Source organism: Molothrus aeneus, chromosome 22 (genome assembly GCF_037042795.1).
Source record: "Molothrus aeneus isolate 106 chromosome 22, BPBGC_Maene_1.0, whole genome shotgun sequence".
Taxonomy (NCBI): domain Eukaryota; kingdom Metazoa; phylum Chordata; class Aves; order Passeriformes; family Icteridae; genus Molothrus; species Molothrus aeneus.
In genome coordinates this window covers 6,280,166-6,292,531 of record NC_089667.1, presented here as the reverse complement: position 1 = coordinate 6,292,531, position 12,366 = coordinate 6,280,166, and the positions used below count along the sequence as shown (strand labels likewise).

Genomic DNA, 12,366 nt, shown 5'->3' with positions numbered 1-12,366 from the left:
CTGGCAGTGCCTCTGAGCAGAAATTGTGTTTAAATTGCCAGCTCTCACAGGCAGAGAAGCTCTTGCCCTTCAACAGTTGCTAGGCTGAGCCCATTCCTGTGATTTGGGTTCATGGGTGAGGCGGGAATTAAAGTAAATGCAGGAATTGCTGAGGGGAGAGCTGCAGGAAAGCAGGTGAGTGCAGGGGCAGGGGTGTTCTGCAGCACCCTGGAGGCCCTGACCATGCCCAGGTTCTCTCTCTGGGGTCACAGAGTGGGGAAAATGTGAGAAAAAGACCAAGCAAAAGCCAAGAGGAGAGATCCATCCTTTATTCACATCACCCCCTGCAACAGCCGCCACAACCAACCCCAACACCCCGTAATAAGGGGAGGGGTTAGATGCAACCCCCCTAAAACAAAACACAACCCTAAAAATAAAGCAAATTCTATCATAAATTCCTACTCGGCCTCTCTCCGAGATCTCTGGCCTGAAAAACCATTGTTACAAAATTTAACTACAGGAATGCCTAACCCTGCAGCTGCGGTGCCAGGAGCCCGGCAGAGCCCTCCTGGCACCTTCCCTCACCCTGACTTTGGGGCTCCCTTTGCTGCTGGGACAGGCTCAGCCCTGCTGGGGGATGCTGAGCTCCTGGGAACAAACAAGGGCCCCTTGTCCTGCTCCTGCCATCCAAAGATAGGAGCTGCATTGATCCCGCTGGCATCCAGGGCAGCTGGACCACGGGCCAAGCCTGCCCAGCACTGTGGGTAAACAGCACGTGGGCAGCAGGGCGGGCACCAGCCACTCCAGCTTCTTGCTGCCCCATTGGGCTCCTCTTCCTCCTGTCCCCTTCCCCCTCCTCCTCCTCCTCCTCAGCAGCGCGCTCAAATCCCTCAGACAGCGACTGGGCACCGCCGAAGGGCCCAGCCCAGGAGTGGGACAATAAAATCCCTGACACCACTGTTCAAGAGGCCTCGGGGGGGTGGAAGGCCAGGCCAGCTGCACGCCTATAAAGCTGTCCCCGCTCCCAGCACTGCAGCACAGTTGTTTGCCAGGCTCCTCCAGCGCTCTCCAATGGATATCACCATCCACAACCCCCTGATCCGCAGACCTTTCTTCTCCTGGTTGGCACCCAGCCGGATCTTTGACCAGATTTTCGGGGAGCACCTGCCCGAGTCGGAGCTGCTCCCCGTTTCCCCCAGCTTCAGCCCCTTCCTGATGAGATCCCCCATCCTCCGGATGCCCAGTTGGCTAGAGACAGGACTCTCTGAGGTAACCTTTGCTTCTTGGGGCTCTTTTTGGGCTCTGCTGGGGGCCCAGGAGAGCTGGGAGCGTGGAAGATGCTCCTAGGTGGTTTTTATCAGGAAAAAGGCTGGGGGGAAGGTGCTGCCTCTGCATTGTTTGGGATGGAGCAAGTCTGGCCATAGCGATGGGGACAGAGCTCAGCGTGCATGGCGGGTCACCCTAGGAGCAGGCAGAGGAAAGGAGGAAGCCTAATTGCCCTAATTTCTCTGATTTCCATAATTTCTCAAATTTCCCTAATTTCTCTGATTTCCCTAATTTCTCAAATTTCCCTAATTTCCCAGTCTGCTGCTCCAAACTTTCAATCCCACTCCCACCTGAGAAGCAAAGAGCACAGGGGCAGTGGGGTCCTCATGCCAAGCAGTGCAGGAGCCCAAGGCTGCTGAGAGAAAAGGGGCCTATTTTAAACAACCACTGCCCTGAAAAACAGAGTTTTAATAACATCCAGGACCCAGAGGATCGTGGAGCAGGCGCCTCCTCCCTCCAAGGGCTGAGCCAAGAAGCTTTTGCCTGTCCTGCAAGTCAACTCTGTTATTCACAAGGAGCTTGAGGAGCTATTCCAAGCAGAAGGAGTGAAAGTATTATTTTAATCCTTGCATAATGTCCCTCTTGATTCAGTGCCCTGGGTCTGGCTGCCCAGTGAAGCAGCCATAATAAAGAGTTCAGTTTTCAATCAAGAGTCAGTTTTAACCAATTCAGGTGGAGAATCTCAGGTCCTGCAGGGATGGGCATTAGCACAAGGCCAGCAAGGGACAGAGCCACTCAGATGAGACCCCAAAATAAAGGTCAGTGTGTGTGTAGAGACCAGCCTGAGTCTTGGCCTGCTGCATTCTTTTTTAAGCTGAATCCCTCACCTGCTCTTTTCTGAAATCACCTCCTTGCTCTTGCTCTTTTCTGAAATCACCTCCTGCTTTTGCTCTTTTCTGAAGTCACCTCCTGCTTTCTGCAGATGCGACTGGACAAGGACAAATTCTATGTGAACCTGGATGTGAAGCATTTCTCCCCTGAGGAGCTGAAGGTGAAGGTTCTCGGGGACATGATTGAGATCCACGGCAAGCACGAGGAGCGCCAGGTACCCCCTGCTTTCATTCACCCCTGAGGGCACCCCCTGACCCCTGGTGACTGCAAAACAACCCCCTGCTCATCTCAAATATTTGTCATTGTTTTTTAATCAAGATGCTCCATGCAATTTCCCCCAAGCTGATCCCAGACAGGGCAGCAGGAGGGTGGAGGTTTATTGCTGATGTTGCATGAACTGTGAACTGAACTGGAAAATCATCTGTGAAATGGGCATTTTTGGGCTTCCCCTCTTTCTGGGAAGAGGCCAGGAATGCAGGGAGATGGCCAATGAGCTAAAAAGTAACTAACAGTCTAAAATTGTTAACTATCTAAAATTAACTAACAATCTAAAATTAACTAACAATCTAAAATTAACTAACAATCTAAAAATTAACTAACAAGCTAAAAATTAAGTAACAATTAAGCCACATAAAAAATCAGTGCATTGCCCTGTGTGTTACCTTTCCTAGGCCCAGCTATCAGTTTCTAATCCTTAAAAGTTGTGTTCTGCCGTCACTCATCCCTTTCCCTGCTGGCTCTGGAGACCCGTGTGAACACCAGGCAGGCAGAAACACAAAGCCATGCCCAGAGCTGGATGTAAAGGCATTTTCCAGTCCCTGGAATTGTCACCCCTAGGAGCACAGCGTGTCACCAGCAGATGCAGCACTGGGGGCCTGTAATCCTGACACCATTTCTGGAACCCTTTTTTGGCTAAGAAGGCAACCAAGCAGTGGGATCAGGCTCTGAGGGTGTCTGGGGCAGGTGTGGCTGGGGTGGCACCTGGGGAATGGCACAGGGTGGGCACAAAGCGTCCCCCTGTAAACTCTGGGTACCTGTAGAGCAACAGAGGAGGAGAAAATGATGAGGACTCCATCTTATCAGAAGGCTAATAAATTATATTATTATACTATATTATATTACACTATATTACTGTAATGTAATAGTAATTATATAATAATTACTATTATATTATAGTAATTATACATAATTACAATATAATATATAATATATAATATATTATATATTATATATTATATATTATATATTATATATTATATATTATATATTATATAATATATATTATATATTATATATTATATTTTATATTTTATATTTTATATTATTTTATATATAATACGTAATATATTTATATATTATATTCTATATAATATATAGAATATATACTGTAATATATTCTATATTCTATATAATATATAATATATTATATTATAATATATAGTATAGTATATTATATTACACTATATTACTATATTACATTACACTATATTAATGGCTCAGCAATTCTTTTCTTCTATATCAAGTCTTGCTTTCATTTCTATATCAAAACTTGCTTCCTCCTTCAGACTCTACATCCGAAAACCTTCCTGCCAGGCACGCACACACACACACACACACACATCTGTGAGACTTTCCTGCCCAAACTTTCACCCTTCCCCGCGCAGGACGAGCACGGTTTCATCGCCCGGGAGTTCAGCAGGAAGTACCGGATCCCGGACGATGTGGACCCTCTGACCATCACCTCCTCGCTGTCCCTGGACGGGGTCCTGACCGTCAGCGCTCCCCGCAGGCAGAGCGATGTCCCCGAGCGCAGCATCCCCATCACCCGCGAGGACAAACCCGCCATCGCAGGCGCCCAGAGGAAGTGAGGGGCTGCCCTGCTGGCCCCAAAGCCACCCCTGGAGGGACATTCCAGAGCTCTTCCCTCCGCCAGGTGACGGCTGTGCCGAACGGCTGCTGGTGTTATTTATGCTGAGTAAGTTTACTAACGAATAAAACCATGGAGAAGCAGTTTGGATTGGTTTGTTTCGGGGTTGGGTGGAGAAAGGTGGATAAAAGGTGCAGGGCGACGTCGTTTTTTGGGGGGCGGGCTGCGGTGGTGTTTGAGGGTCCCAGGATGAGGGAAGAGATGAGAATCCTGACTCCATGTTTCAGAAGAGATGAGAATCTTGATGAGAATTTCATCAGAAGAGATGAGAATCTTGACTCCATGTTTCAGGCTGATTTATTCTTTTATGATTTATATTATATTAAAAGAAAAAAATATATATATATAAACTAAAATATATATATACTAAATATACTAAATAAATATATATGTATATACTAAATATACTATATAAATATGTAGTATATTTAGTATATATATATTTATTATATATATACTATATAAATACATATTTATTCTATTTATTATATATTTATATATTATATATTTAGTGTATATATTTATTTTTATATACTAAATATAAATACATACTAAATATAAATATATATAATAAAATATACTATATATATTTATATATACTAAAACTGTACTAAAAGAATAGAAGAAAGGATTTCATCAGAAGGCTTGCAAAGAATAGAAAGGAATAGTAATAAAATCTTGTGACTGATCAGAGAGTCTGAGACAACTGGACTGTGATTGGCCATTAATTAGAAACAACCACATGAGACCAATCCCAGATGCACCTGTTGCATTCCACAGCAGCAGATAACCATTGGTTACATTTGGTTTCTGAGGAGAAGAAATCCTAGCAAATGGATTTTTCATAAAATATGTCCGTGTCCAGGACAGCCTGTCTGGTGCTCAGGAGCCCTTTGCTCATCACACCCACCTTGTGCTCTCTCTCCCTTCCACGCTGCCAGAGGATTTCAGGGTGTTTCACAAGCAAAGGGAAGTTTCTCCCGTGGAGATTAAACTGGTAAAACAGCTCCATGCCAACTAAACCCCATCTGAAGTGGGGGGATTTGATAACAGCTGGCTGCACGACAGCTGTATCTCAAATCTCTCCAATGATTCATGCAATGGAGAAACATCCAGGGGCTGCAGCCAGCTCAGAGCAGCTCCAGGTGAAAACTGCAGGGCTGCAGTAAACACACATCTACCCAAAGAGAAGGAGAACATCTTGCTCTGATGATGCAAATCACATCCCTTTGAAACTCTGCTGTTAGTGCCCTTCAAACACTGAGCAGGATCTGATGGCTACAGCAATAATCTGATTTATGCCAGCATTGCTGAGTGATACCAACTACTACTAAAGTCTTTTTCAGGCGTCTTCATCTGCCTAGCACCTCTCTTCAAAGGGGTAGAAAGGGATGTCTGGATGACTGGAACTGAATTTCTAAAATCCATCTTCAAAAAGGACAGATCTGTCGCACAGATCGTCAGACTCAGTCATGGCCTGGCCTGTTTTCTGTGTTCCTTCCACCTGCTGAGACAAAAGTTCTGTTAGCAGGGATCACAGCAGCCCTCAGCTGAGCAGGGAGGGCATCCTCCCGTGGCTGTGGGTGAGAAAAAGAAAATGAGCGCTCTGTGATGCAGGGTCACTGTCAGACCCCCCAAATCCCCCCTCATTTCCAAGATCTGCTGTTTCCTAGTAGCTGCTTCTAATTAGCTCTCAGCTAAGGTGTTAATTGGGCTTGTCTGGCCAGGCACAACCTCTGCACACAAGAACAAACCCCAGACACACAAACAGCTCAGATTAAAAAGCAGGAAGAACATTTCCCACATGGCTTTCATGTGTGGCAGCTCTTGGTGCTGGAAGGAAATCCCAGCACCTCTGGTTCCTGGGGGGTTCTGCTGCTTTTTCTGCTTCCTTCTTGCTCCTTCTCCAGGCCCAGAGTGCAGCAGCACGGGGCAGAGGGCTGCACAAAAGAGGTTCCAGCTCAGGGTGGCGGCCTGGAAATCAAGGAGGTTTTTGTTCAAATCCTAAAAGAATCAACATTGAAAGGAAGTAAATGTAAAACAGTAAGAATTTAGCCAGAAAGTGCAACTGAGGCAAGTGGTTTTTACAGCACGGGGGTTTTGTCACACTCAAATCAGCAGCCAGAAATGGGAATTTTGAGTGAAAGCTCTGTGGGGATAAACTGGATGAGGTCAGCCAGACAAGAATACTTGAAATGCTGAACCACTCCCTGAGTGACCTGAAATACCTGTTCTGGGGTGGCACAGGAGCACAGGGAGAGTGACACAGAACACCTCTGTCATCTCCAGGCACAAACATCATCGAGGAGCTCCTCACATCCAGCAGATTGTCCCAGTTCTGCACAAGTGAAATTCCCTCTCTGATGTTTCCCTGTCATCTGAGGCAGGTTGTTTCCAAAGCAGTGAGGGTGCTGACAAGGAAAACTCACATTTAGCATGGCTAAATACAAGTTTGAAGAGGTTTTTTTCATAATTATTGGAATGGGAACATTGTGTGGTAACTATTTTCTCAGCACCCTACACCTCTCCAGGCCACTGCACGTCATTTAAAATATTTAAAATTATTCTCTCAAGGCCACAGGGAGCCAGCACAGAGCTCACAGATTGTGGCAGTGAGTCTGTGCAGGAGCTCAGCTGGGCCCATTTCAAACCTCCCTCTGTCATTATCTGTGTGAAACACTGTCCCTGCCCTGTGGGGCGGCTGTGGGCACACAAATGGAGCAGGTGACACCCAAGCCTGGCTGTTGTAGATGTTCTAGACCATAATTTCCTTCCTTCTCAAAGGCACCATACACGCATGTGAGGCAGGGTAATTGATTTACCTTGTGTCACCCAGTTGAGGAATTAGGGACCTTCTTATTACACCTTGATTATGTCTGCAATTATCTGACACCTAATGATGCTTCCAGCACCTTTCCACTGCTCCTCTTCTCTTTTCCCTCTCTTTTTGTCTGTCTCTGCTTCTCCCCTTTGGGAATTCAAGCAGCACAAAGATTGTAAGAGAATAAAAATTACAGGTAAAGGCCAGTTCAGAGGAGGCTTTGAACTGACCTTTACCTGTACCTGTACCTGTAATTTTTGGTACAAAATTTGATTATAGGGCTGGAACTCCTCTGCTATGAGGAAAGGCTGAGAGAATTGGGATTGTTGAGCCTGGAAAGGAGATTTCAGGGTGAATTAATTGTGGCCTTGCAGTACGTGATGGGAGCCCCCAAGAAAGGTGCAGAGAGACTGTTCCCAAAGGGCTGGAGTGACAGCCGGGGGGGAATGCTCCAGCCCGACAGAGAGCAGGGTTAGATTGGATATTAACGCGAAATTTTACCCTCTGAGGGCGGTGAGGCTCGGGCGCGGGCTGCCCACAGAAGCTGGGAAAGGCTGGAAGTGTTTGAGGAGCAACCCGCAAAAGGTGTCCAAAGGTGTCCCAGCACAAGCTCAGCTTTAACGCCCCCTCGAACCCGAACCATTCAGTGACTCTGCGGGGCTACGATTCGTCGATTCAGCCGCTTTCTAACCAGCCTTTTTTTTTTTTTATTTTTATTTTTTTTATTTGAACGCAACACCCATTTCCTGTTGCACGGCGGGCGGGGAGCGCTCCCCGAACAATCCCCGGTGCCTTCACGGGGACACCGCCGCCTCTGCGCGCTCGGGGCAGGAGCAGCGGCCGCCGAGGAGTCCCCGGCGATGCCCGCGGGGCCGGAGCGGCACCGGCAGCGCCCGCGGAGCGGCCGCACGTCATGAGCGAGCGCCGGTGGCTGCGGGGCTGCGAGCGCCGCTCCCGGCCGGGGCCATGGGGCCGCCGCCCCGCCGCGTCCTGCTGCTCGGAGAGGGAAACTTCTCCTTCGCCGCGGCGCTCTGCGGGGCCCGGGCCACGCACGTGGTGGCCACTTGCTACGAGAGCGAGGAGGAGGCGGCGGGGCGCGGGGGAGCGGCGCGGAGCCTCCGCCGGCTGCGGGACAGCGGTGGGTGCGCGCCGGGGATGGGCTGGGATGGGCGTGGGGGTGCTGCTGGGAGCTCTGCTGGCATCATCGTGTCACCCTGGGGTCACCCAGAGCGGCATCGCTCTCACCCTCGTGTCACCCCCCTGGCATCCCTGTCACCCTCCTGGCATTGATGTCACCCTCGTGTCACCCTCCTGGCATCCCTGCCACCCTGGTGCCACTCAGAATGGCATTGCTGCCACCCTGGTGTCACCCTCCTGGCATCCCTGTCACCCTCCTGGCATCGCTATCACCCTGCTGTCACCCTCCTGGCATTGATGTCACCCTGGTGCCACCCAGAGTGGCATCGCTTCCACCCTGGTGTCACCCCTTTGGCATCGCTGCCACCCTCCTGGCATTGCTCTCACCCTGGTGTCACCCAGAATGGCATCGCTGCCACCCTGGTGTCACCCTCCTGGCATCCCTGTCACCCTCCTGGCATCCCTGTCACCCCCCGGCATCGCTGTCCCCTGCTGCTCTGTCCCTTGGGAGCCCCTCGCCCCTCCAGGCGTCTCAGGGGAGGGACTGGAATAGCCCAGTGTCATGGTTTAAAATGCTTTAAAATCTGATCAGGATGAAACAGTACTGAAACTATTGTTTTCAGCTGTTTTCAGAAGTTTCTGCTGCCTTGAAAGAGATCAAAAGGCAAAGAGAACCCCACAGGGCTCCCTGGCGTTCCCAATTCTCCAGGCAGTTCTCACCTACTTCAAAACGCCCTGGAGGATTTGCATTCCCACCTTTCTTTACAATTTTCCCCCCTGATAGCCAGCAGAGCCTTGTTTTGCTGTCGCAGGAGCCGAAGTTGTGTTTTCCGTGGACTGCACCAAGCTGAAGGAGCACTTTTTACCGGGAAAACGGGAATTTGATCGGGTTTATTTCAACTTCCCCCACTGTGGGAGGAAGGCTGGGGTGGTGAAGAACAGGCAGCTCCTTGCCGGCTTTTTCCATAGGTGAGAAAACCCGAATTAATTCCCTGCTAATTACTGGCTGTGGCAGAGCTTTCCAGCTGCGTTCCAGGTGTTTTTGGGGCGCTGGGGGATTTGGGGCTGTGCTAACAGGATTTTCTGCTCTGGCTTCCCTTCCAGCTGTGCAGAAGTGCTGGCACAGGAGGGAGAGGTGCACGTGGCCCTTTGCAATGGCCAGGGAGGGACTCCTGCGGATCAGCCCAGGAGAGAGTGGCACAACAGCTGGCAAATCGTGGCTGTGGCTGCAGGAGCTGGGTTTATCCTGAGCCACGTTCATCCTTTCAAAGCAGAGACTATCGAGGGATACAAATGCACAGGTTACAGGTAACCATCACAAACTGAAATTCTGATGTTTGTGCTCTTAAAATGCCCCAGTGCTAGAATATTCTTTTAGTATCTTGTTGGCTGGAGAGGAACTCCTTTTAATTTTCCTTTTAATTTTCCTTTTAATTTTCCTTTTAATTTTCCTTTTACTTTTCCTTTCAGTTTTCCTTAAAATAGCTGCAGTTCTTGTTCATCTCTAAGCAGAATAACCAAGATTAAAATGCAAGCTTCCTGCCAAAGCACCCTCTAAAAATAAGACTATCTGAGGATTTTAAAGGTCAAAAGCATCCGTTTCAGAACAAATATCAATCTCAGCCTAAAGACAGGAGGGCTGGGGATTGGTGCTGGCAGAGACCTCTGCTCCTGCCTACTTAAATATTAAATATTATGCACATTAAATATCAGAAATTAGCAGTGGCTTTGCTCTGGTTTTGTGTATTTTCAGGAGTCAGGATAAATCCTTCTGTGTAGAAGGTGCTTTGAACCACATTTTCACACGGAGCACAGCACCCATGTGTTCCACACCCATGACCTGCCAGACACAACTGGGGAGCCAAAAGGTTTCTTTTCAAGTGCCACAAGTCCTTGTGGACAAAATTAATAGGTGAGTTTTATAATTGGTTTCTCTTTGGCAGTAGGAATGTGGGAATGCCCAGCAGTGGGGTCTGATAAATGGATATGGTGACTGGGAAATCCTGTTTTTAGCCAGAAAATTGCAGTGAATTCTTGATTGTAACCTGCAAACAAACACCAATGCCCTGAAAATGTGCAACACCTTTGGTGAAAGACTTGGCTTGATCAGGTAGTTCCTGGCTTAAGAATGTTTTGGGTGAATTGCTGCACTCAAATTACGGCCACAGGAAGGAAATCACAGATGGTGTTTGTAATTTGCACTTTTATTTTTCACAGGGGTTTTCTCGAGGTGAATTCAAGTCATCCAGTAAGGACAGTAAAGGAGAAGCTCAGTGCAGGGCTCAGCCAAGCTTTTCCTCTGCAGAACATCAGCGCCTGCCTCCCCCTGCTCCAGCAAGGTTGCCCCGGTGGTGTTTGCCACTCCAACATCTTCTGGATCACCCTGAGCCCAGGGGAGGCTCCAGGCACTGGGAAAATGTCTCAGGGACTGGCAGATGCAGTTCTGTGTTCCCATTTTGGCCAGGACACAGATGAGAATGTACAGGAAGGATGCCCAGCTCCAGAGCAGTTTTACCTTAGGCCTTCCCTCCTGCCTCATGCTCAGGCAATAATGAAGAAAGGAGCCTTTTCCCGAGGGACACTTCAAGTTCTTTCTGGGCCGGTTTTTAGGAAATGTCGGATCACTCCCCACTCCATGCCTGCTTTCCATGAGATGCTGGTTGTGCTTGCAGTGAGCAGGGGCACAGAGAACAGCTGTGTGCAGGTGCTGGTGGATAACATTAAAACCACCATGAATTCCCTGCACCAGGGCACTTCTGGTGTCAAACCCAGCATCAGCCTGCAGGAAGCAGCGAGTTTTGGAACTGAGCTAAGTGACTTCGCTGCTTTTGAAAGGCAGCTTGGTGAAATTCAGCATTTCCTCTGTGTGGGGACAGAGCCAGACCCCCCAGGCTCCTGTGTGGGGGTTATCAGGGCAGCTCCTGATGAATTAAAAAGCCATGAGCTGGTTGTTGTCTCAGCCTCACTGAACCTGGACCTCCTGGCCATGCTGCTGTGCGGAATATCCGACTGGAGAATGCTCTGGACGTGGGACAGGCGCTTCCTCAGGCAGTTCCCTGAGGGAAAGTTGAGGCTTTTCCAGAGTTTTTCCCTCTATCCACCTTCCTACGTGCACGATGTCAGCTTCTGGCTTCCTGACGGGCAGGACTTTGATGAAGTGGCTTTCCACACCCTTGCCAGGAGGGTGTCAGGTGAAATGGTCGTTTCCATCCAGCTGAGGGACAATTTCCAACAGCCAGGGACAGGACGGAGGAGCCTCTGCTACAGGGTGACTTTCCAGTCCTGTGACAGGGCCTTGGGCTGCCGGGAGGCAGCAGCGATGCAGCTGCACCTTCGGGAGGAAATCCAGCAGCACCTGGGTGTGACCCTGAGGTAGAACACCTCCCGTGGTTTGCAGGGGCTCCTGTGCCCCTTTCTGAGCTGGAAAATGTCACCTGCACGTCGTTGGACCTGAGGCTGTGCCTGCAGTGCCTGTCACAAGGGCGGGGTGGACTTTGAGCCCCTGCCCACGTTTCCATGTGGGAGCTCCTGTTAATGAAGAGCAAGCGCTCCTGTTCTCTGTGTGTGTAATGAAATCTCATTTTATAAAGTGGAGCTTTTCTTTCCTGGGCTCCTGTGAGAGTGGATTCCATCTCTGTACTAATGCAAATTCCTGCTGGTGTCCACCCTGAGCCTGCCCAGCCCAGCCTGGGGCCGTTCCCTCTCCTCCTGTCCCTGTTCCCTGGGAGCAGATCCCAAATCCCCCCGGCTGTCCCCTCCTGGCAGGAGCTGTGCAGAGCCACAAGGGCCCCCCGAGCCTCCTTTTCTCCAGGCTGAGCCCCTTCCCAGCTCCCTCAGCCGCTCCAGACCCTTCCCAGCTCTGTTCCCTTCCCTGGACATGCTCCAACTCCTCCACATCTTTCCCGTGCTGTTCTTTCCCCATCTCCTGATCACAGGGGGTACCACCAAATAAAGAACATTCTCCATCGCTGTGTTCCCCATTCCCTCACTTTCCTGCCCAGAAAGGCAGGCAGGGGCAGGGCGGGGATGGAGCCTGGCTCGGACCTGGGAGTGCAGGACAGGGACCGGGTGAGAGATGGACGCGGGTGGGTGATGGACACAGATGGGTGATGGACACGGGTGGGTGATGGACCCGGGTGGGTGATGGACACGGGTGGGTGATGGACCCGGGTGTGCGGGGCAGTGCTCTCCCTGTCGCGGTCCCTGTCCGTCCGTCGGTCCCTGTGTCGGTCCCGGTCCCTGTCCGTCTGTCGGTCCCTGTCCTGTCGGTCCGGGTCCCTGTCGCGGTCCCGGTCCCTGTCCGTCTGTCGGTCCCTGTGTCGGTCCCGATGCCTGTCCGTTTGTC

At 50.0% G+C, this 12,366-nt stretch overlaps 2 protein-coding genes across 2 annotated transcripts; both read left to right on the top strand.

Moving 5' to 3' along the window:
* Nucleotides 1-869: 869 nt before the first annotated feature.
* CRYAB (crystallin alpha B) lies at nt 870-4,146 on the top strand. The gene is made up of 3 exons (XM_066564426.1): nt 870-1,248; nt 2,228-2,350; nt 3,801-4,146. Exons 1-3 carry the CDS (start codon nt 1,051-1,053, stop codon nt 4,002-4,004), a joined length of 525 nt encoding a protein of 174 aa, XP_066420523.1. The 5' UTR covers nt 870-1,050; the 3' UTR covers nt 4,005-4,146.
* Nucleotides 4,147-7,744: 3,598 nt separating this feature from the next.
* Nucleotides 7,745-11,988, top strand: FDXACB1 (ferredoxin-fold anticodon binding domain containing 1). Its single transcript, XM_066564382.1, is given in 7 exon segments — nt 7,745-7,772; nt 7,775-7,839; nt 7,842-8,022; nt 8,834-8,990; nt 9,126-9,329; nt 9,775-9,933; nt 10,239-11,988. Coding segments are annotated over 7 exon segments (1,953 nt in total). The 3' UTR covers nt 11,398-11,988.
* Nucleotides 11,989-12,366: the final 378 nt, after the last annotated feature.

What these genes read in the sequence shown, in the direction of transcription:
- CRYAB (XM_066564426.1), top strand. Translation starts at nt 1,051, where the DNA reads ATGGATATCACCATCCACAACCCCCTGATCCGCAGACCTTTCTTCTCC. An exon ending in TAGAGACAGGACTCTCTGAG is followed by an intron (nt 1,249 to 2,227) that starts GTAACCTTTGCT and finishes TGCTTTCTGCAG; the next exon opens with ATGCGACTGGACAAGGACAA. An exon ending in GCAAGCACGAGGAGCGCCAG is followed by an intron (nt 2,351 to 3,800) that starts GTACCCCCTGCT and finishes TTCCCCGCGCAG; the next exon opens with GACGAGCACGGTTTCATCGC.